Genomic DNA, 22,562 nt, shown 5'->3' on the forward strand with positions numbered 1-22,562 from the left:
AGGTAGCAAGAAAGCTGCCGAGATGTAACTGCCAAAGTTTCCTGCGATAGCACTGAGACTGCAGCAGAAAGCGCAGAAAGTTCCAACAACCTTTCTTAGATTCCTCCCTGCCACCAAGTCTCATGCAAAAGAAACAAGAATATACTGTACTGAGCAGACAATGCAGCATACACTTGAACCATGCCCTCTTGCCCTTTATTACCTAAGAATTCCATAGAAGTGAATCATCTCTGTGTCAAACTTGCAGCCTGTCACTTGGCTGTGATTTGTGTGCACTGCTGAATCAGCATTTAGCATACAATCATAGAATGGTTCTGGATGGAAAGGATCTTCAGGATCATCCAGTTTCAACCCCCCCACACACCATGGGCAGAAACATCTTCCACCAGCCCAGGTTGCTCAAGGTCCTATCCAACCTAGCCTCGAACACCTGTAGGGTGGGGGCATTCATGACCTCCCTGGGCAACCTGTTCCAGTATTTCACCACCCTCACTGGAAACGATTTCTTCCTATTCTTCAGTCTAAATTCTCCACTCCTTGAGTTTCAATCCATTCCCTCTCATCCTATCACTACAAGCCCTTGTAAAAAGTCTCTTCCCAGCTTTCTTGTAGCCCATTTCAGATGCTGGAAGACCATTAAAAGGTCTTCCCAGGACCTTCTTTTCTGCAGGCTGAACAGCCCCAACTCTCCAAGCGTATCTCCACAGAGGAGGTGCTCCAGCCCTTTGATCATCTTCATGGCCTCCTCTGGAATTGTGGAAGAATTTCTCACCAGTCGAGGACATAAAGTCATAAACATGGGTAACTTGAGCTGAGAACGTCCTTGGTTCCCAGCGAGGCTAGGAAATCGAGATGTAAACAACTGAGCACCCCACACACAGCTGCAGTGGGCAGAGACTAGATAACCAAGGGGGCTGGAGTGGGTGGTCTGGAAGGCTGACCCTTAGAATGTTGTGATAAGTTAACCTATGCACACCTTACATGTAACCCTGGACCCTCTGACTGTAACCAATCTTAAGCTGAGCACGCCTCTTGCTAGAATGCATATAAGTCACTGTATCACGGAAATAAAGTGGATTTGACCATCTAACCATATTGGTGAACAAGGAGTCATCTTCCCATAGCGCTCCACCGAACGTGATTCCCAACATGGACCCATTCCAGTGCTTTCACTAAGAGACTCCTATTGTTGGTTCATTCCTGGCCTTCAAGCACTTGCTTCCTCAAGAACATGCTCCTTCAGCCTGCCTTTCTGCCAGTAAATCAGTACTGTCACTATTTAAATGCCCATGTGTTAAGTCTCTCCTCTGTATTTGGGCATTCACTGTTGTGATACATTGAAATCTAGGGAACAGATCCACAGCTCTTAGAGAAAGTGTCTGTGCTACTCCTACAGTAGAAACAGCCCTAAAAATGTACTTAAGGATCTTCAGTGGAAGGAAAAACTGCATCGTGGAAAGAGGGAGCACTGATGCACTTTGAGTAGAACACCACAGAGAGTAAAATTGCCCTTTCAGTCAAGAATGATCTTAGCAAAACCAAAGCTTTGGCCCCAGATGCAGAACTGCAGCTCCTACTGCAGTCAGCCCTTTGTTCAGATTTTAAATGGGTATTAACTGCCACAGCAATGTTATAATTATCTCTAAATTAGAGAGGGGGAATGTTGTGTTTTTCTGTGTCACCCCTCCCCCCAATATAGTTTAAAAATAGTGCCCCTATCTCCTTATCTGCACAACCTTATCAATGGTTGTGCAGCACAGAACTCACCATTCTCCTTTGTCTCAAAATCCCTTAGAAGATTTGAGCAGGATTGTCCTCTTAATGTTACTATTTTAAGCCATGGTGGTGAGAAAAGCTTGCCTTTAGTTTCTAGGTAGGGCAGGACATGTAATCTAGGTGCTAAAAAACAATATTTGAGTAGATCACAGGATCACAGGATGTTAGGGGTTGGAACCAAGGGACCCAAGGAGATTATCAAGTCCAACCCCCCCTGCCACAGCAGGACAATACTATCTAACACAGATCACACAGCAACACATCCAGACAGGCCTGGAAAGGCTCCACAGAAGGAGACCCCATAACCTCTCTGGGCAGCCTGTTCCAGTGCTCTGGGACCCTTCCAGTAAAGAAGTTCCCCCTTGTGTTGAGGCAGAACCTCTTCTGCTGCAATTTACACCCATTGCTCCTTGTCCTATCCCAGGGAGCAGTGAGCAGAGCCTGTCCCCCCACTCCTGGCAGCCCTCAGATACTTATAAACATTTATCAAAACCCCTGTCTTCTCTTCTTCAGACTAAGCAGCCCCAGGTCCCTCAGCTTCTCCTCATAAGCCATGCCCTCCAGTCCCCTCATCATGCTCATAGCCCTCCCCAGACCCTGTCCAGCAGATCCCTGTCTCTCTTAAACTGGGGAGCCCAAAACTGAACACAGTATTCAAGATGAGGTCTCACCAGGGCAGATTACAGTATCACAGTATCACCAAGGTTGGAAGAGGCCTCACAGATCATCAAGTCCAACCCTTTACCACAGAGCTCAAGGCTAGACCATGGCACCAAGTGCCACGTCCAATCCTGCCTTGAACAGCTCCAGGGACAGCAACTCCACCACCTCCCCAGGCAGCCCATTCCAGTGTCCAATGACTCTCTCAGTGAAGAACTTTCTCCTCACCTCCAGCCTAAATTTCCCCTGGCGCAGCCTGAGGCTGTGTCCTCTTGTTCTGGTGCTGGCCACCTGAGAGAAGAGAGCAACCTCCTCCTGGCCACAACCACCCCTCAGGTAGTTGTAGACAGCAATAAGGTCTGCCCTGAGCCTCCTCTTCTCCAGGCTAACCAATCTCAGCTCCCTCAGCCTCTCCTCGCAGGGCTATGCTCAAGGCCTCTCACCAGCCTCGTCGCCCTTCTCTGGACACGCTCAAGCGGGGAGGGGGAGGAGAACCTCCCTTGATCTGCCCAACCACATTGTGCCTACAGGAACTTGACACACCTCACCTACAAAGCTCCCAGCCACAGTCACTCTACAATAGATACTAGGAGAGGTGAGGGAAAAAAAAGGATCAAACATGAATTCCTATCAACAGCTTGGTCATGCAGAGAATTCCCCTTTAGGCAATACCACAAAGCTAACCAAATCTATGGACTTTTAAATTGTCACAGTGCTATCTAAAGACATTCCAGAGTATGACAGCAGTTTCTCTGAAGCTAACTTTCTCCAGATGAGCAGTTTATCATGAAAGAAACAAAACTACAATTGCTTTAGAGCAGCCCACCAGCCCATTGTTAACATACTTTTAAATTAATCCTTGCATTAGAAACTTTTATCTTCATAGGCATCACTTCTGCGACACTTTCATCCTCTAGAAAATGCTGAATGTTGGTCAGGGAAGATGTTAGGAATTCAGCACTGAAGTTCTCTACATGACACTGAAGGAAACCATTTTTCACAGCCAGCAGAGAGTGTTTGACAGCACTGGGGCCACTTTCCCATCTCAAACTAATCTCGGGTGATGAATTAGCTGGTCCAGGCACTGATTTGCAGTCAGAACCTGTTGCAAAAGGAGAACAGACCCACATTACATTTTTGCAATGTACCAAGAAGCAATCACTTCTACCTCTACTTTTTGCTGATTTTCCAAAACTCCTTTGGAACTATTTCTCCTCCATCAATCACAGTTTTGCAAATACAGAACTCCAGAGCACTTTTCTAAGTGTATCAGTTCACAAAATGCCAGGTTGGAAGGGACTCTGGTTCATCTTGTCCAACATTTCTAGCCCAAATAGGACTAGGGGCAGTGGTTTGAAGCTGGGGCAGGGTAAATTTAGGCTGAACATAAGGAAGAAGTTCTTTACAACAAGAGTTGTATAGCAGTGGAGCAGACTGCCCAGGGATGTGGTTGGGGCTCCAACCCTGGAGACACTTGAGGTCAGACTCCATGTGGCCTTGGCCAACCTGATCTAGTTGAAGGTGTCCCTGCTGACTAAGTGGATTGGACAAAGTGACCTTTGAGGGTCTCTTCCAACCCAATGCTACTTCTGAATCTGTAATAGCATAGTTTAACTGATCTGGCCCAGCATCCTGACAAGCTGAGTCTTAAAACCGACCCATGCAAAGGAACCCAAACAAATAAAGAGAAAGGAACAGCACATACAAGGATTTGCACCTCACTGTGACAACAGAGATAAGACAGAAATATCACCATGCAATTTACATTTCCTCAGTGTCTTGAAAATGGAAATTAGTAGTGTAGCACATTTTCCCACAACTACTCTCATTTTAACTCAGAAACACACTTGGAGCAGGGTAGATTTAGGTGGGAAATCAGGAGAAAGTTCTTTACAATGAAAGTGGTGAAATACTGGAAGAGGTTGCCCAGAGATGTGGTTGAGGGCCCATTCCTGGAGACATTCAAGATCAAACCTGATGTGGCCCTGGGCAGTCTGCAGTTGGAGGTGTCCCTGCTGACTGCAGGGGGGTTGGACAAGATGACCTTTGAGGGTCATTTCCAACCCAATGCAATCTGTGGATCTGTGGGAGCAGGCATTTCTTTGGAAAGGCAGAATCTCCTGACTCAGGAACTTACTTGCTAAGACAGAGGGAGATAAACAGTAATGCAGTCACATGGGCATAACTTTAAAAATCCTCTAGCTGTGACTTCTTAGTTTCAGTATTCATTAACCAATACAGACAAGTGCAACATTCAACTAAACAGTTCAAGAGGCAGAACATAAAATATTTAAGGTAGCCAGATACTGGAGTGAGGACTCTACAGAAAAAAAAGGGAAGAGTCACCACCAGAAAGAATTACCTCATGGGATTCTCAAGTCATTTTGTCACTATGGTGGCTGCAACAAAACCATAGAATCAACCAGGTTGAAACAGACCCCCAAATCATCCAGGCCAACCTAGCACCCAGCCTTATCCAATCAACCAGACCACGGCAATAAGTGCCTCATCCAGGCTTTGCTTGAACACCTCCAGGGATGGTGACTCCACCACCTCCCTGGGCAGCCCATTCCGATGCCAATCACACTCTCTGCCAACAACTTCCTCCTAACATCGAGCCTAGACCTCCCCTGGCACAACTTGAGACTGTGTCCCCTTGTTCTGTTGCTGCTTGCCTGCGAGAAGAGACCAACCCCACCTGGCTACAGCCTCCCTTCAGGTAGTTGTAGACAGCAGTGAAGTCACCCCTGATCCTCCTCTTCTCCAGGCTAAACAACTCCAGCTCCCTCAGCCTCTCCCTCTCTCACAAGGGTTTGTGTCCCAGGCCCCTCACCAGCTTTGTTGCCCTTCTCTGGACACATTCCAGTACCTCAACATCTCTCTTGCATTGAGGGGCCCAGAACTGGACATGGGACTCAGGGTGTCACCTGACCAGTGTTGAGTGCAAGTTAAGAATAACCTCCCTTTTGCTACAAGGATTATTCATATGGCAACTGCATATTGACAGCAATTCTATTAAGCAGCAAGCACTGAAACCTTACAGATAGCTGCAACCAAGGTAACTCAAGTTGAGCCAACTGCATGGTGTCAATTTGTATCAGTAGAGCAATGCATTTTGTTCTTTTAGCAGCAATACACCAACGGTTACATTTTCATTTCCTTCCCTCTTAGTATATAAGAAATCAGAGTAGTTATTCCAAAACAGTGTGGACAGGCTGTTACTGTACTAACCCCAAAGTGGTTTTGTGCTTCAAGGCAATTGCAGTGGTTTAATTTACTTAGAAAAAACATTTCCAGCTCCAGCTTCACAACAATGAGAGCTCCCTGCTGGTTCTTACCAACGGTTCTGTTGCAAAGATAGTGTCGGACACTGATATTTCCCAGCTGATTTGGTATCACTTGGTTGACCTGTAGGCATATTTCTGTGTCTTCACCTCGGATGTCAATTTCACCATTGACTCCAAATATTTGGAACACCACAACAGACATCTGTCAACAAAATCAAGAAAGAAAACATTCTGAGGCTTTAAAATGTTATTTATTCTTTCTGAATCTTTTCCTTCCCAAAAGGAAAAGACTAAAAGACTCTTTGAACCCAGAGCCTTTGCACACAGAAAAGCAAAAACTTCTCATTTCTTCTTTTCTTTTTGTACCCACTTGTCAATGAGTTGCTTGGTTGTGCACAGACACTTGTTCATGACCTTAACTGATACAAGACTACTGTGTAAGAAGCATTGATTAGGAAGGGAACAGCATGGAATAAGCTGACTGAAAAAGGTGGACCCTGCATGGTGCCTCAAGGAGTGAATCTCTCTCTGCATGCATTACCCTTATAACATTCTCCAAATATTGGGTGTTGTCCAAGTTTATGTCAGGACAAGAGAAATCTCTGGTCTGACCCAGCAGGGCTGCTGTTATGCTTCTAGTTGTAAATATCACAGAATAGCATCAGTGCTAAGGAAACATCTCCACGTAAGAGATGTCAGAGTTATGGTGGTTTCTTTGATGATGTTACCAAGACCCTTTAAAATATAACATTCAGTGGAGCATAAACCCCCATAACATTACAAAATATTGCTAGGTGCCACAGCAGAAAGGTTCTTTTTAAAGTGGCTACTGTCACTTATAAACAGTGGCTCATGAGGAGATAACAAGGAAAGAGAATGCTCAGTGCAACCTGGATTAGAATCATGGCAGAGATGGGAAGGGACCTCTGGAGATCACTGAGTCAAACCCCACCTGTTAAAGCAGATCTCCTAGGGCAGGCCACACAGGAACACAGCCCAGCAGGTTTGGGGCATCTCCAGAGGAGACTCTACAACCTCTCTGGGCAGCCTGTTCCAGTGTTCCAGCATGCTCACAGGAAAGAAGTTTTTCCACATGTTAAGTTGGAACTTCCTGTGTTCCAGTTTGTATCCATTGCCCCTTGTACTATCCTAAGGCACCACTGAAAAAGAGACTGGCCCCTTCTTCTTGACACCCACCCTTCAGATGTTTACAGGCATCAATAAGATCTCCTCTCAGACTTCTGTTTTCTAGACTACACAGCCCCAAGTCTCTCAGCCTTTCCTCATCAGACTGCCCTTTAATCATCCTTGTAACCCTCTGTTGGACTCTAGTAGTTCCCTGTCCCTCTTGAACTGGAGAGTCCAGAACTGGACACAATACTCCAGATACAAGTGGCACTGGTGGCACTAACAAAAGCTCCCAAAACTTCTAGAAAAATCACCTCTGAAAGCATTCATTTTAGCTCTGCTTTAGGTTTGATTTTCTGAGGCATGTCTTCTAATGGAATTCACTAATATTACCATTTCTTCACTAGTTTCATGGGCATTCTCTGAAGCAGCACTCATGGCATCTGGAGATGACCCATCACAATTTTCAATCACTGGGCCTCCTTCAGGGGCGTTTTCTGATGGGCTCTGATAGTTTGTGGCTGTAATACCTTTCATAAACACATCAGGAAAGAAAGGCAGAGTTAAGCACAGCACAACCTGAACCATTTCCGCAGTAGGATTCAATCTGTTACTCTATATAAAATAACTCATTTGTTAATATCAACTGAATGGCTTATTAAACAAATACCTATGAAACAAAAGTTTATGACTCAACTGCCAAACCCATTCCAATTAGTTCATAGTTCCAGATTCTATGCAAGTAAGGTGGAATTACAGCAACAAAACCAAGATGGCACTCTCCAAGCATTGCTAAAAAAAATGGTGAAAGGCCTTTTTCAGTCTTCCAAGTCAACCAGAAAACTGACCCAGTTTAAAGATTCCAAGCCATGTAGCTGTATCATTGCACAGCAAATGTTAGTGGGTTTCTGTTGAGAGAAATAAGCTGTGTGTTCATTAGAGTGACCTGCTAGTGTTTCCTTAACAACTAGAAAGCACACAGACTTCATCTCCAGTTAAATATTAAGAAGCTAAAATTAACCCAATCTATAAAGGTGATTTAAAACAGAAAAACTTATTTTATGGCACACTCCCACATAAGCACATATTGAAATACTCCTACAATCCAAATATACTACAGTTTTGCAAGTGAACCTTTCTTATTATCGCTCTAGACTGGAAAGAGATCCCAAAAGAAAAACCCAAACCAGAATTTGGTTTGCTTTATCCATAGAATGGTTTGGGTTGGAAGGGATCTTAAATCTTATCCAGTTCCAAACCTTCTACCATGGGCAGGACACCTTCCACTAGACCAGGTTGCTCAAGGCCTCATTCAGAGTAGAATTGATCAGCACCATTATTTTGGTAGTATTTCATGATGAAATAAAGTTATTTAATCAGCATTCCTAAGGAGCTATTACATCATTACAACACTGTTAAGTTCACAATACAGTAACTAGAGACTATGCAGACATAACTACCACAGGCCTGAGTTTCTCCCTCCAGATCAGGAGCACAGGTGAGCAAAAATTGACAAGTGCCTGCTGTTAGACAATCAATAGCTGGGAGCTGCTCAGTAAAGAACGAGCTGCTAGGAGAATACAAAGTCTGTCTCCCTGGTAATTAGCATGACGAGTGTTAGTGACAATCCATTGCTTTTTCATCTCCTTCTGCAATTAAAGCTTCTTTACCACTCTGACCATAGCACTGATGCAAGGCACAAACCTGCAAACACAGCCCAAGGAACAGCTTCTAAGCAATATAAGGACCAGCTCTGCTTAATTCAGGGTTGCAGCGCAGCACTTCATTGCCTTTACTCTCCTCACAAGAGGAAAATTAAGTAGTGTTTAATTAAGTAGCACAATCTATTAGTTTTCCCTTGAAATGGTGTGTTGTGAATATTCTTGATATCACTGGCTGGAAAAGCTAACAGAAATCAGGCAGGGTGTGCTGCACTGCAATCCTTTCGAGTCTCATTGTAGCAACAAGGAACATTCTCACCTCCTGCTCAGAAATGTTTTGTGAAACCTGCTCACCTTTCTCCAGAAAGCTTTGGCTGTCACTTCCATCACTCTCTATCAAATGATCTTCTAGCATCATACTGTCAATAGAGATGGTATCCAGAGAAACCTGTGACGGACTTCTCTTCATATTCTTGTAAGAAACAGAGAATGCAGGGAGGTTGGACAGGCAGCGTTCCTTAGGCTTTGCACTTTTTAAATATAAAGATATCAGGAAATTATTATTTCACATTGAGGGAATTTACACAGAAGTTACTTAAAAATATTCCTCTAAACCAAGCAAGGTATAAAAGAAAGAAATCTGATTGCTGATAAGCACAGGACCAACCTGCATCTCTGGAGATATTTCTGACAGGATTTCTCACAGTACAGATTTCATAACATTTAAACTGAAAGTAAAGGCTTTAAACTAACTAACCAATTAACTAATCACCTAACTGATTAATTCACTAACTCAACATAGGTTGGACTGGATGATCTTGGAGATCTCTTCCAACCTGGTTGATTCTATGATTAACTAGTTAACGAACTAATGAACTAGCTCATTAATTAACTCACTCAACATAGGTTGGACTGGATGATCTTGGAGGTTTCTTCCAACCTCATTCATTCTATGATTAACTAATTAACTAACCAATTAAATAATTAACTCACTCAACATAGGTTGGACTGCATGATCTTGGAGGCGTCTCCCAATCTGGTTGATTCTATGATTAACTAATTAACTCAATAATTAATTAACTCATCATAGGTTGGACTGGATGATCTTGGAAGTGTCTTCCAACCTGGTTCATTCTATGATTAACTAATTCACTAACTAACCAATTTACTAACTAACTAACTCAACATAGGTTGGACTGCATGATCTTGGGAATGTCTTCCAATCTGGTTGATTCTATGATTAACTAATTAACTCAATAATTAATTAACTAACTAACTCAATAACTAACTAACTCAACACAGGTTGGACTGGATGACCTTGGAGGTCTCTTCCAACCTGGTTGATTCTATGATTAACTAATTAACTAACTCAGTAATTAACTAATTCAATATAGGTTGGACTGGATGATCTTGGAGGTCTCTTCCAACCTGGTTGATTCTATGATTAACTAATTAACTAACTCAATAATTAACTAATTCAATATAGGTTGGACTGGATGATCTTGGATGTGTCTTTCAATTTGGTTCATTCTATAATTAACTAATGAAGTAACCAACCAACTAACTAACACTTCATTTGAATTGTGAATGCTGAATACTTCACATCTTATATCTTTATCTACTTTGAAGACTTTCATCAGCTAGATGTTTACTTCTGTTGACCTCCACTAGAATCATAGAATCAACCAGGTTGGAAGAGACCTCCAAGATCATCCAGTCCAACCTGCATGTGTCCACAAAAAAAAGATTGATAAATGCTTTTAAACAGCAATGAAATTGATTTTATTGTTTGATTTATTATTAAATCTTCTTTACCTTGATGAAGACTGAGATGTGAACATTCTCACTGAAGTGACTTTGTTGATTTCAAGCTCTTCGGATTCTAAGGCAGTTTCTGTTTCCAAGTCAGCAACCTGGTTAGGAGAGCCTTCAGCTGTGCCTTCCTGTTCATTCAACTTGCTTGAGAAGATGGTTTTGTCATCCTCTTTATCAGTGAAAAATTCAGCAGAATCTTCTCTCTTATTAAAAATGGATGCTGAATCCCTGGCATGTGAGCTACTTTTCTCACTCAGGGGTCCACAGACTTCCTCTGAATCACTTCTACTAAAAAGTCCACTGCTTCCTCCTTCACTTGTATCTCCCAAACCTTTATCTGATGCATCATCTGAGAAGGATGCTCCTTTCTGCAAATCCATATTACTGTCTGACTTAAACAGAAGAGGATCTATCAAAATCCCTTTATTAACTTCAGTGTTCAGAGGCTTGGAGTCATTTACACAATCAAAATCGCTTACACCAGTTTGCATCTTACTGCCAACTAATTTACTCTCTGAAGTAAGAGTCTCCCCATTTCCCAAAGGTGAGAGTTCTGATGCCACAGGACTTCCTTCTTCCTCAACTGGAGACTTACAAGGGTTTCCCTGAGTCAGTGGATGGAGCAGTAAGGCGAGTTCTGCACTTTTCACTAAGATCCCAATGCAGACATCTGTTTGCTCTGCAGGTTTTCCTGTCACTGCTTCTACATCATTCCTTAAGTTTTCCAGGAGTAAGACAAGAGAGTCATGGAGAAGCAACAGGAAAAGATACTGGTAATGGTTGATCTGCATGCTCACGTGTTTTTGAACGTGGACAAGGACGTGGACATCTGCATCAGAGCGAGAGCGCTCGGAAAGCACTCCTGAAGCCTCTGATGTTGCAATGCCGTTGGTCAAGGGCTCTGTCTCACTGCTGTAGTACTCCCTTAGAAGTTTTTTACGTTGCAGTCTATTAGCGAGCTCACAAGATTCACTTTTTGGAATGTTCAGGGCTGCCTGGTTGTGAGATACAAGCTCTTTTTGTGACTTTGCAAACCTCACTGGCTGGCAAATCCAAAGGGAAAGCGGGAAGGAGTCCACAAAGCTTACCGGTCGCCCTTTCCCACTTTTTGTTCCTTCATAATCTATCCAAAACTGTGAAAAATGTACAGCCCAGACATCAGTAGCTGCAGATGTCTTGAGTGCATATTTATTCAACTTGGGGATGATATAACCTTTATAAACATCATGCATTTTAGTGTCCTGCTCGTGAGCGTGCCTCTGAAAGATTGGATGCAAAAGGTTAAAATTCTTCTGGGATTTAGGAAAAGTGGTGAAAGTTCTGCTGAAAAATTCACAGTCTTTGAAGTTCTGAAACAAAGCTTCCAGATCAGAGTGTCTGCAGTTTGGTGAGCATCTTGTATTTGTAGCAATCATCTCTGAACTTTGAATGGAAATTGCACGGGGTTGGTCTTTATGAATTTCAGGTTTGCTTTCAGATGGGATGATGAACTGTAAAAGAGAAACACATTTTTGCCTAGGTAGAAATATGCAGATTAAGGAAGTACACAATTAAAGAAAGAAAATAATATAGAAACATAGAGTGCTTTGGGTTGGAAGGGACATTCATGATCATCTAGCTAAAATACAGGAATATAATTACAGATTTATGAGAACTGAGGTATACTCATAGCAGTGAGGCAGGCTCACAGATCATCGTTTGTGTTCCCCCTGATGCTCACTGTTGGTACAAAAATGTAAGGCTCTTGAGCTTTTCCTATCTGAAGGATTTAGATTTAGGTCATCTCTATTAGGCTGAAATGTTTCATTTCTACAAGTCAGAAACAGCTTGGCAGAAAAGTTTCTTCAAGTAACCCAAGTACTTACAACCTTGAACTCCAAATCACAACTCTCTGTCAATCCAAGGTAGGGTTTTTCACTACACTGAGTACTACAGTATTTTATTTCTCTGTTAAGATACAAGGGAACAATGAAATGTGCTAACACAGCTAACATTGCTACACTGCAAAATAAAGAATAGGTATTTTATGTCTATCATCTGCTAATCATAATACATTTTCAGGCCAACTAAATAGATTTATAGATCCCTAGAACGGTTTGAGTTGGAAAGGACCTTGAAGATCATCTAGTTCCAACCTCCCTGCCATTGGGACATCTCTCACTAGCCCAGGTTGCTCAAGGCCTTATCCAGCCTGGTCTTGAACACTTCCAGGGAGGGGAGTGGCATCCACAGTCTGCCTGGGCAACCTGTTCCAGTGCCTCACTAGCCTCCCTGTAAAGAATTCCTCCTAATATCCAGTCTAAATCTGCCCCTCCTCAAATTCAAACCATTCCTTCTTGTCCTTCCAAGGCCTTGTATAAAGTCCCTTGCCAGTTTTCTTGTAGGTCCTCTCCAGTTACTGGTGCAAATATGAGTTTTTTGCTAGTTATTTTTACTTCAGTGATCAATCTTTTTTCTTCTGCTATGTCAGCTTCATTGAACACAGTGAAGTAATTTGCTAATACTCCCATTCAGGTCTTCTAATACAAAACTAAAACACTCCTAGTACACAGATGAAGTAATGTGATAAGCAGAGATCTATCTTCAAACCATCATACACTGGACAGTTTTCCAGAGCAGTGTTGCTTATTGTGTGGGTTCTTGTTTCATTTACTGTTGGTCTTGTTCTTAAGATGTTTTGGTTCACTTACTGTTGTTGCTTCATTTGCTGTTGGTTTCATTTACAAGATGCTTTGTTTCATCTACTGTTGGTTTCATTCTTAAAATGCTTTGCCAACAGCTTCTTAAAGGGTTTTCTTCTCAAGGAACCACAAAACTCTTCCTCAGTGAGGGCTTACCTTTAACATCAGTCCATCAACTCTAACATCAACATGCTCATCTGATTTGGAGTTGTCATTTAGCTTGTACATGGCCATGAACTGAATAAGACTCTGCTTCAAATCCAGCACAAACTGATTTAGCCAAAGTATACTTCTCTCATCCAGGGTGAACTGTAAAGCATTCAGTTGGCCATACAAATTTGGAGATGGAACTAAAAGAGAAAACAAAACTATGAGAATGAGTAAAATGTTTAGGGGGTTGGTTGTTTCCTGTTAGCTTTGTGAGGGTTTTTTAGTGTTTTATTTGTTTGGGCTTTGAGGTTTTTTTTAACATTTTTAAACTTACATTTTCATGGGTATTTTATGTCAGAGGAAGAAACCTATTCCTTTGGTCCCAAGGAAGAATACAATGTCAGGGGATACCTAAAGAGATGCTTCTTTCCCTCACCCCAAGCAAGTAAGCCAATTTCTGAATGTAAAACCTAATATTAGAATAGAATGAAGATTGAGGAGAGGAGGAGAATGTCCTCATTACAGAGAAAGGGCAGGACCAAGGAGATTTGCTGTCCTCAAGTCCCACACCAAAGGAATCCACTGACATTTCTGCATACAAAACAGTGCCAGCCCCATAACACATTAATAACTCCAGCATATTCTCACTGCATTTTAGTTACTATTGAAATAGTTTGAGATCTTTTATGTACCCACAGAGTTTTTTTAATGTGGTCAGCCAGTGAAACTGCCTAAACAATAAAAGTATGTCAGAGAGTAATTTACATGCTAGCAAAATGCTGCAAGTGTTTTCAGGCTTAACAAGCACCTTTATTAAAACATCATTTTTAGGACAAGCCCAGTGGAAATGGAGCAGTGTGGTGCTCCTTCCATTTTAAAAAGCCACTACCTATTTCCAATTGTCAGCCTGGAATTAGTATGTAGCTTTGTAAAGGTGGTACCACACAGAATTAATGGTTTGGTATAAAAAACAACCTAGAATCATAGAATTGTCTGGGTTGGAAGGGACCCCAAGGATTATCTAGCTCCAACTCCTCTACCACGGGCAGGGATGCCTCACATGAGTTCAGTTTGCTCAGAGCCACATCCAGCCTGACCTTAAAAACTTCCAGGGATGGGGCCTCTACCACCTCCCTGGACAACCTGTGCCAGGGTCTTACCACCCTCATGGTGAAGAACTTCCTAACATCCAATCTGAATTTACCCCCTTCTAGTTTTGCTCCATTCCCCTCAGTCCTATCACTATCTGACATCCTAAAAAGTCCCTCCCCAGCTTTCTTGTAGGCCCCCTTAAGATGCTGAAAGGTCACAATAAGGTCTCCTTGGAGCCGCCTTCTCTCCAGACTGCATAGCTCTCAGTTTGTCACCCAAAGAACAACAACAAAACAAACCCCAACCCACACAACAAACCCCAACCCACACAACAAACCCCAACCCACACCACAGACAAAACAAACCCCAACCAACAAAACAAACCCCAACCCAAACCACAGACAAAACTAACCCCAACCCACACAACAAACCCCAACCCACACCACAAACCCCAACCCACACCACAAACCCCAACCAAAAACCCCCAAACAAAAGCAAAACGAACAAGTAAATACAAAACCACCCAAACAAAAGCCCCAACCAACAAACTGAACAAAACCTGAACAAACAAAATAAACTAAACAAACCCCACTTACTAGGAAAGTCCTTTCCATCTGGGTAGTAATATTCAGTGAATTCAATATGAATAGCTGGCATTTCTGGTGGAAGATAAAGTGACTTCTTATTGCAAGAGATCAGAGCTTTAGGGGAAGAACGACACTGGTCTGCTGTTGAAACCTGTAAAAGAGAGAAGATTCATTCCATCAATACATTAAATTTGTATGAATTAAGCATTTTGCAGTTGCAAGACACTGCCCCTAGTAAGGTAACATTCCACTGCTCTCAGATGTAGATCCCCAGCTAGACAAAATGCTGACAATGAGCAACACCTTAGTTGCCTTGTAGTAGAAGCAATTCAGATAGAAGAGTTTTGCAAGAAAACTACACAATATTAACAGCTCCAGATCCCCTTCCTTTGTGCAAGGCAGGAGGCAGCAGGTCACTTGCAAAGGCATTCAGTAGAAGTCTAGAACGATCTCTCATCTGTATTGCAAGCACTGCAGTTCCTTTACAAGCAATTAGGCTAGGCTGTGGTGTATTTGCACAGCCTGCTCAGAAGGTTCCCATATCTAGGGGATAAGGAAAAGATAAGTCAGGTAAATTTTTTACACTAGTGTTAGGAAGTCCTTGTACTGTCGTAAGGAGAAATTCCAGTACATGGGACACTTCTCAACTCTACTCTGGTGAGCAGTGTTCAAGCATGCAGCCAGCAGGGAGCTCTCTAAGCTTGGCTAAGCCCAAAGGTCTACTTCACAGGAGAATCATGACCTTGAAGAAGAGTAATCCTTTATTTCTCTTCCCTTCCAATGCAAATTATGAAAGAAGGAGATCCCATTTTGGCATACATTTGATCTTAAATTTCTACATAACCTAGTTTAAAAAGTATGTTGGCAAAACAAGGCTCCCTCCTCCTGCACTTAGTAGGTCAGACTGCTAGTTTGGAATTAGCCAGAGCATTAAGACTGAATATTTGGTGATACCTGCTTGCATTAGTTTCACTGGCAAGAATAAATATCTAACCTTTATAAGCCTGCTTCACACTATGTAGCTGTTTTCAAGCTGCAAACATCTCTGTATTCAAACAGACCCAAATTCAAGTAATAACCAATCCATTTTGAAAAACAACTTTTTGTAGACTGCATAGGAAAAAATGACAAGAAAAAAATTGAAAATGTGTTTATGTAGGGAGGAGGAGACAAGCACCTAAGGAGCAGCTGAGGGAGCTGGGATTGTTTAGTCTGGAGAAGAGGAGGTTGAAGGGGAGAGCACATAGCTCTCTACAACTCGCTGAAAGGAAGTTGGAGTAAGGTGGGGGTTAGTCTCTTCCCACTAGCATCAGGTGATAGAACAAGAGGAAATGGCCTATGACTGTGCCAGGGTCAGGGATTGGAACAGGCTGCCCAGAGTGGTGGTGGAGTCACCATCTCTGGAGGCATTCAAGAAACATGTGGCCATGGCACTTGGGGCCATGGTTTAATGGCCATGGTGGTGGTGTTAGGTTGACAGTTGGACTTGATGAACACAGGATGTCAGGGGGTGGAGGGGACCCGAAGAGACTGAGTCCAACCCCATCGCCAGAGCAGGGCCATACAATCTAGCTCAGGTCACAGAGGAACACATTCAGATGGGCCTGGAGTCTCTGGAGGAGATGATCTTAGAGGTCTCTTCTGAACAACACAGTTCTATGATCCCCTGATACTATGAAGAGTATAAGGCAAATGAAAACACTTACAATACAAAATGACACTATTAGAATCACTTCAAACCCTGATGAAGACTCCTGGCAGCAAGCTGCAACCTCCCACTCTACCAGAAGTGATATGGCAAAAAAGCATTGGAATTTGGAACAAGGGCAAGAAGTCAGCATGACTAAGGGCACACATTAAGCATTTTTAACAGGACCTGACATTTAGAGTAGCTCCTCCTATATCAATACCATCCTGCCTTAAGATAAATCTCTGTTCCAGTTGTCTCCTATTTGCTGACTGAATCTTGCCCAGCAACTAAAGCTACTCACTGAAGATTTGGGGAACAGTAGAAGTTCAGTCCAAAACATATGATCAAGTAATTGTGATATCATCTACTATCAAGTTGATAAAACATCCACAAACCATTTTAACAAAGCAGAAGCAGGCCCATAAAGGTCTCAACCAACAATGAATGGGAAGATTTCTACTCATTTCAATGGGCTTCAGAACTGTCCCTCAAAAAACAAAGTTATGTAACAGTCAAGGGCAAAGCAGCCCCAGTTTTTTACTAACTTGAAGAAATGTACCTGATATATATTGAAATCTGCAAGTCTAACCACAATAGGACTAGACATCAGTTTGCCCTTTGGTTGTTGGGAGGAAGCCCTAGATGTTCCTTTCGGTATCTGTTCCTTGCCTGTAGGAAAGAACAGTGATGGAATCATTGAGGAGAACAGTCTTTGTTGGAACAGTTTTAACATTTCATGGGATTAGAGTGTGAGTAGTGCAAAGGAAGTACCTGTTTGGACGTTCTGGGGAGATACAGCAGGTGGTGACTTGGGAGGAGAATCTATGACCTGGTCCTTCACAGCCTGCTTGAGCAATTCAACGTTGTTTTTGAATTCATTTAGCAATTCTTTGGCCCATCCACTTCTGGTTTTAGTGGCATCGCTATAATGCATCCAGTGATCACAACTGTCTCCTGCAAGTAAGAGGAGGAGAAGAAGTATTCATTCATTTGAAAGTTTGTTTCTGGATAAGAGGTTTCCACTATTTCATTGAATTATAGCATAGTCTGGGCTGAAAGGGACCTTAAAATCATCTAGATCCTAACCCCTGCCATCAACAGGAACACTTCCACTAGACCAGGTTGCTCAAAGCCCCAATTGAAGAATTCCACAATTCTCTTTCCAAACATAACTTCACTGCATGCTGTAATTACAGAACAACAGAACTTGTAACACAGGATCACAGGATATCAGAGGTTGGAAGGGACCTCTGGAGATCATTGAGTCAAACCCCCCCCCAGCCAGGGCAGGACCACATAGTCTAGTGCAGGTCAAACAGGAATATATCCAGATGGGTCTGGAAAGTCTCCAGAGAAGATGACTCTGCAACCTCTCTGGGCATCCTGCTCCAGTGCTCTGTGACCCTTACAGTAACCAAGTTCTTCCTCATGCTGAAGTGGAACTTCCTGTGCTGTGGTTTAGATCCACTGCCCTTTGTCCTATCACAGGGCACAAGTGAGCAGAGGCTGTCCCTTTCTTTCTGACCCCACGCCCTCATATATTTATAACATTTACTAGATGTGCTCTCAGTCTTAGCCTTTCCTCCTAAGACAGCTCTCCTGTCCCTTAATCATCCTTGTAGCTCTCTGTTAGACTCTCTTAAGTACATCCCTGTCTCTCTTGAACTAGGAAGCCTAGAACTGGATGCGATAATCCAGGTGAGGTCTCACCAGGGCAGAGCAGAAGAGAAGGAGGAGAACCTCCCTCAATCTGCTGGACACGCTCTTCTTAATGCACCCCTGGATCCCACTGGCCTTCTTGGCCACACAGGCACACTGTTATCCCATGGATAACTTGCTGGCCACCAGGACTCCTAGATCCTTCTCCACATACTTGGTCTCCTGCATGATCTGCCCCTCTTGCTTTGCAAAGGCAGTTGGACTGGATGATCTCTAGAGGTCTCTTCCAACCCCTACCATTCTATGATTCTACAGCAAATTCACACCTTTAATGCATGTGGATAACCACTCTGAAAGAGTAAAGATCAAAACAAGGCACAGCCTCCACCAACTAGAAGCCCCTCTGCTGTACTGGATTGCCTTTGATCTCAAATTAAACAGCAAACTTACTTTGTCTTCTACATTTTTAGATTCCTGAAAAAAACAAACCTGTTTACCAGAAATGATTTGCATTAAATGCCCGTTGGAAATTGCTAACATGTGTGTAGCCCTTTTGTGAAGGAATTGTTATTAAACAATTAAACCTGAACAAGAAGCTCAACATGACTCAGTAGTGTGCACTTGCAGCCCAGAGGGCCAACAATATCCTGGGCTACATCAGGAGAAGTGTGACCAGGAGGTCAAGGGATGTGATTTTCCCCTTCTACTCTGCTCTGCTGAGACCCCACCTGGAGTACTGCATCCAGTTCTGGAGCCCCCATTACAAGAAGGGTGTGGAGATGCTGGAGTGTGTCCAGAGAAAGGCCACTGGGTTGGTCAGAGGGTCAGAAGCACCTCTGCTATGAGGACAGACTGAAAGAGTTGGGGCTGTTCAGTCTGCAGAAGAGGAGGCTCCCATGTGACCTTATTGTGGCCTTTCAGTATCTGAAGGGGTCACACAAAAGAGCTGGGGAGGGACTTTTCAGGCTACCAGGGAGCGCCAGGACTGGGGGGAATGGAGCGAAGCTGGAGATGGGTAGGTTCAGCCTGGATGTGAGGAGGAAGTTTTTGCCATGAGAGTGGTGAGAGGCTGCAATGGGTTGTCCAAGGAGGTGGTTGAGGCCCCATCCTTGGAGGTTTTTAAAGCCAGGCTGGATGAGGCTCTGGCAAGCCTGATCTAGGGTAGAGTTTCCCTGCCCATGGCAGGGCAGTTGGAACTGGCTGATCCTTGTGGTCCCTTCCAACCCTGACTGATTCTATGAAACCTCTACTACACACTGGGATTCTGTGCTTAGCAAAATAAAACCCAAACCATTCCTTGGAAACAGACAAAATGATTGACTTCTATATGGGAAAAAAAAAATCTAGCAGATTGATTCTTGCAAATATCCAATTAGCAAATTCTCAAGCTGTCAAACTGCTCTTCCTCTGTCAACACACAGTTCTCCTCATGTCAAAAACGTGCAAACACCTTTTTGTTGACCCAACAGAACAGTCAACAGGAGAAGTGCTTGCCCTAAAATAGCTCATTCACAGAAATTCATTTGGTTCCCAGGTTGTTGCTTTTGTTGTCTGGGTTTGCATGCAGGAGGAAATAAAAAGGTGAGCTCTTTGAAATGCTCAGAACATTACTACCCAAGCCCAGGTACTTATGCACACACAAGCAAATTTTTTTTGCTATTTAAGCAAGAAAACTACATTCAGAGGTAATTCACTAAGTGCTTCCTTTCATACCTGCTTTGTGAAATGGGTAATAGTCCACTGTCAAATAGCTGAAGGAAAGTTGCATGGCCCCTCCTGTAACACGTCTGTTTGAGTCTGTAAAACAGGAGGGAGGTCAGCTCTGCAGACATTACCTTTAACATTCACTTAGCTCTTATTACATTCCTGCTGCATTCCTTTCAACACCTCACAGCTATTTCTTTCTCTTCTTTACTGACTCTCCTTACAACCTCATTATCTTCCCTCAACATTTTCATTCAGGTAGTCTTGACTGGTTTCTAAAGATCATTTTGTAGCACTCCCTGTTCTGTACTTGGCCACTGCTAACAAAGTGTATATTGTTTCAAATGCTGGCAAAAAAAGGTAGAGGTTGCTTTTGAACACACATATCACTGCAGGTTTTCTGAAACAAAAAGCTTTTGAGAATATTGTAAATAATTTGCTTTATTGTATTTGACAAACAAAGAGCTACCCTTAGAGTCTTCTCTTCTGGTATTTCCACTGCTAAGTTTGAACTTTATGGCCACAAATAAAGGATCAATGAAGAGACCTCACTAAGAATGGTAAATCTCAACTGCAGTAGATACACTGCACAGAAGAAAATACAAATAAAGAAGCAATGAAGAGAACTCACTAAGAATGGTAAATCTCAACTGCAGTAGATACACTGCACAGAAGAAAATACAAATAAAGGATCAATGAAGAGATCTCACTAAGAATGGTAAATCTCAACTGCAGTAGATACACTGCACAGAAGAAAATACAAATAAAGGATCAATGAAGAGATCTCACTAAGAATGGTAAATCTCAACTGCAGGAGGTACACTGCACAGAACAAAATACAAATAAAGGATCAATGAAGAGATCTCACTAAGAATGGTAAATCTCAACTGCAGTAGATACACTGCACAGAAGAAAACACAAATAAAGGATCAATGAAGAGATCTCACTAAGAATGGTAAATCTCAACTGCAGTAGATACACTGCACAGAAGAAAATACACCTCTAGCCAGTGAACCTTATGCTCTGCAAGTGTCTCCCCTAATTAAGAAAATTAATTTGCTAAAAGCTCAGTTTTTGAGAGTCTTTTCTTCAGCAGACTTTGTACACCTAATTTTTTGCAGTCATTAGCCAGCCCCTGTAGCCATACACTGATATGTCATTCTCCTCTGATTGCTTTTTGAAAGCATCAAAGAAGAAAGAAGTGCCATCATTTTTTTCCTGATTCTAAATACAGTTATAGGCAATAACCTTCCATTAAACAAAAGTATTACACAAAATCATAAAGGCCACAGAACACTTGTTCTATTCTGTGTCCTGCAGAGCACACCAATACCAAATTCTCTACATTATTAACACAAAGAAGACTGCTCTTTTATTAGCCTCTTAGTAGAACAGTTCTACGGAAGTAGATTGTATACTGACACTTTCAAACCACAGTTATGTTGCCACTGCACTCTTTATTACCCAGTTAACTTCTACAATAAAAGCAAAAACCAGCAGTAACAATCAGACTGGACAGAATCCTTTCCTAGGAGACAGGAGAAGTACTGAAGCTACAGCAATCTTAGCAGTTTTCATTGCATTTCTTCTAAAATAGTTGTATTTCATAATAAAACATCCTGCTAGAGGCATCAAAGCTCATATGAAATGTGTCAAAAGACACTGAAGACCATTCTGAATATTCCTCTATACTCCTCATACAATGAATGGATGATCTTAGAGGTCTTTTCCAATCAAAACAACTCTGATTCTGTGTATTCCTCAAAACATCCTCCACACATGATTGTGGTTCACAGGCATACTCCCTTAAAATGGAAAACAGCCTTACCTTTTTCTTTAGAATGGATATCATCACATATATGCAGGTCCAAATGAGAAATTACTAAGTGATGAGAAGTTTCTTTCACATCAAAATCATTAAACAATTTTACTATTGCATCGTTTTGATCAGGTGCTGCTGTTGTCTGTTGTGCTTTCACCTGCTGAGAGCTGGGTGCTGGGGCAGAGCTCTGAAAAGATAGGAAGTCACACTGATTTACAAAGTTCATCCTTCCTTCCAGCCTAAGTATCCTTTCATTTACTCAAAGTAAGCCCTTGAAATAAGGAGAAATCCACACCATAAGCATTCACCTCAGATTGTTACTTGGATTTAATAGTGTTGATTTAGGATAAAGCTGAGATCAGCTTAGTTTAGGTGCCACAGAGGCAATGCCACTGTGTCAGTGAGACAATCAATTATCATACCTGTGCTGTTTCAGAAGCCAAACTTTTTCTCTGTTCTGTTGACTTCTCTATGGCTTCACTAAGAGATTTGGCATACTGCACCATGGCTTTCAACTGGGAATCAGTCAAAACCCAGAGCAAATCATCCAGGATGAGAACCAGTTTTGATGCCACCACATTACAATCCTTTAACTGTAGAATAAAAATAGATGGGTCCATTAAAGTCTTAGAGTTCTTAAATCAAATGTAAGGGAAAAAAAAAGTTGATGTGAACACAGACTACCCAACCACCAAATTTCTTCCACATAGAATCACAGAATGTCAGGGGTTGGAGGGGACCTCGAAAGATAATCTGGTCCAGCCCCGCAGCCAGAGCAGGATCACCTAGAGCAGTACACATGGGAACACATCCAGATGGTTCTTGAATATCTCCAGAGATGGAGACTCCA

General features: G+C 42.5%; 1 protein-coding gene across 2 annotated transcripts in view; it reads right to left on the reverse strand.

Annotated features, from left to right (window-relative positions):
• Positions 1 to 22,562, reverse strand: part of BLTP3B (bridge-like lipid transfer protein family member 3B) — a 55,609-nt gene that overhangs the window by 6,223 nt on the left and 26,824 nt on the right. For both annotated transcript variants that reach the window (XM_064154998.1, XM_064154999.1), the window contains 12 exons: positions 22,135 to 22,305; positions 21,719 to 21,899; positions 19,900 to 19,983; positions 17,299 to 17,481; positions 17,087 to 17,196; positions 14,847 to 14,988; positions 13,165 to 13,358; positions 10,328 to 11,817; positions 8,867 to 9,042; positions 7,245 to 7,381; positions 5,775 to 5,925; positions 3,282 to 3,538 (listed from right to left, as the gene is read on the reverse strand). In XM_064154998.1, coding sequence (XP_064011068.1) covers positions 3,282 to 3,538; positions 5,775 to 5,925; positions 7,245 to 7,381; positions 8,867 to 9,042; positions 10,328 to 11,817; positions 13,165 to 13,358; positions 14,847 to 14,988; positions 17,087 to 17,196; positions 17,299 to 17,481; positions 19,900 to 19,983; positions 21,719 to 21,899; positions 22,135 to 22,305 — 3,276 coding nt within the window. The remainder of the gene's footprint in view (positions 1 to 3,281; positions 3,539 to 5,774; positions 5,926 to 7,244; positions 7,382 to 8,866; positions 9,043 to 10,327; positions 11,818 to 13,164; positions 13,359 to 14,846; positions 14,989 to 17,086; positions 17,197 to 17,298; positions 17,482 to 19,899; positions 19,984 to 21,718; positions 21,900 to 22,134; positions 22,306 to 22,562) is intronic.

This window comes from Pogoniulus pusillus, chromosome 15, assembly GCF_015220805.1.
Source record: "Pogoniulus pusillus isolate bPogPus1 chromosome 15, bPogPus1.pri, whole genome shotgun sequence".
Lineage (NCBI taxonomy): Eukaryota > Metazoa > Chordata > Aves > Piciformes > Lybiidae > Pogoniulus > Pogoniulus pusillus.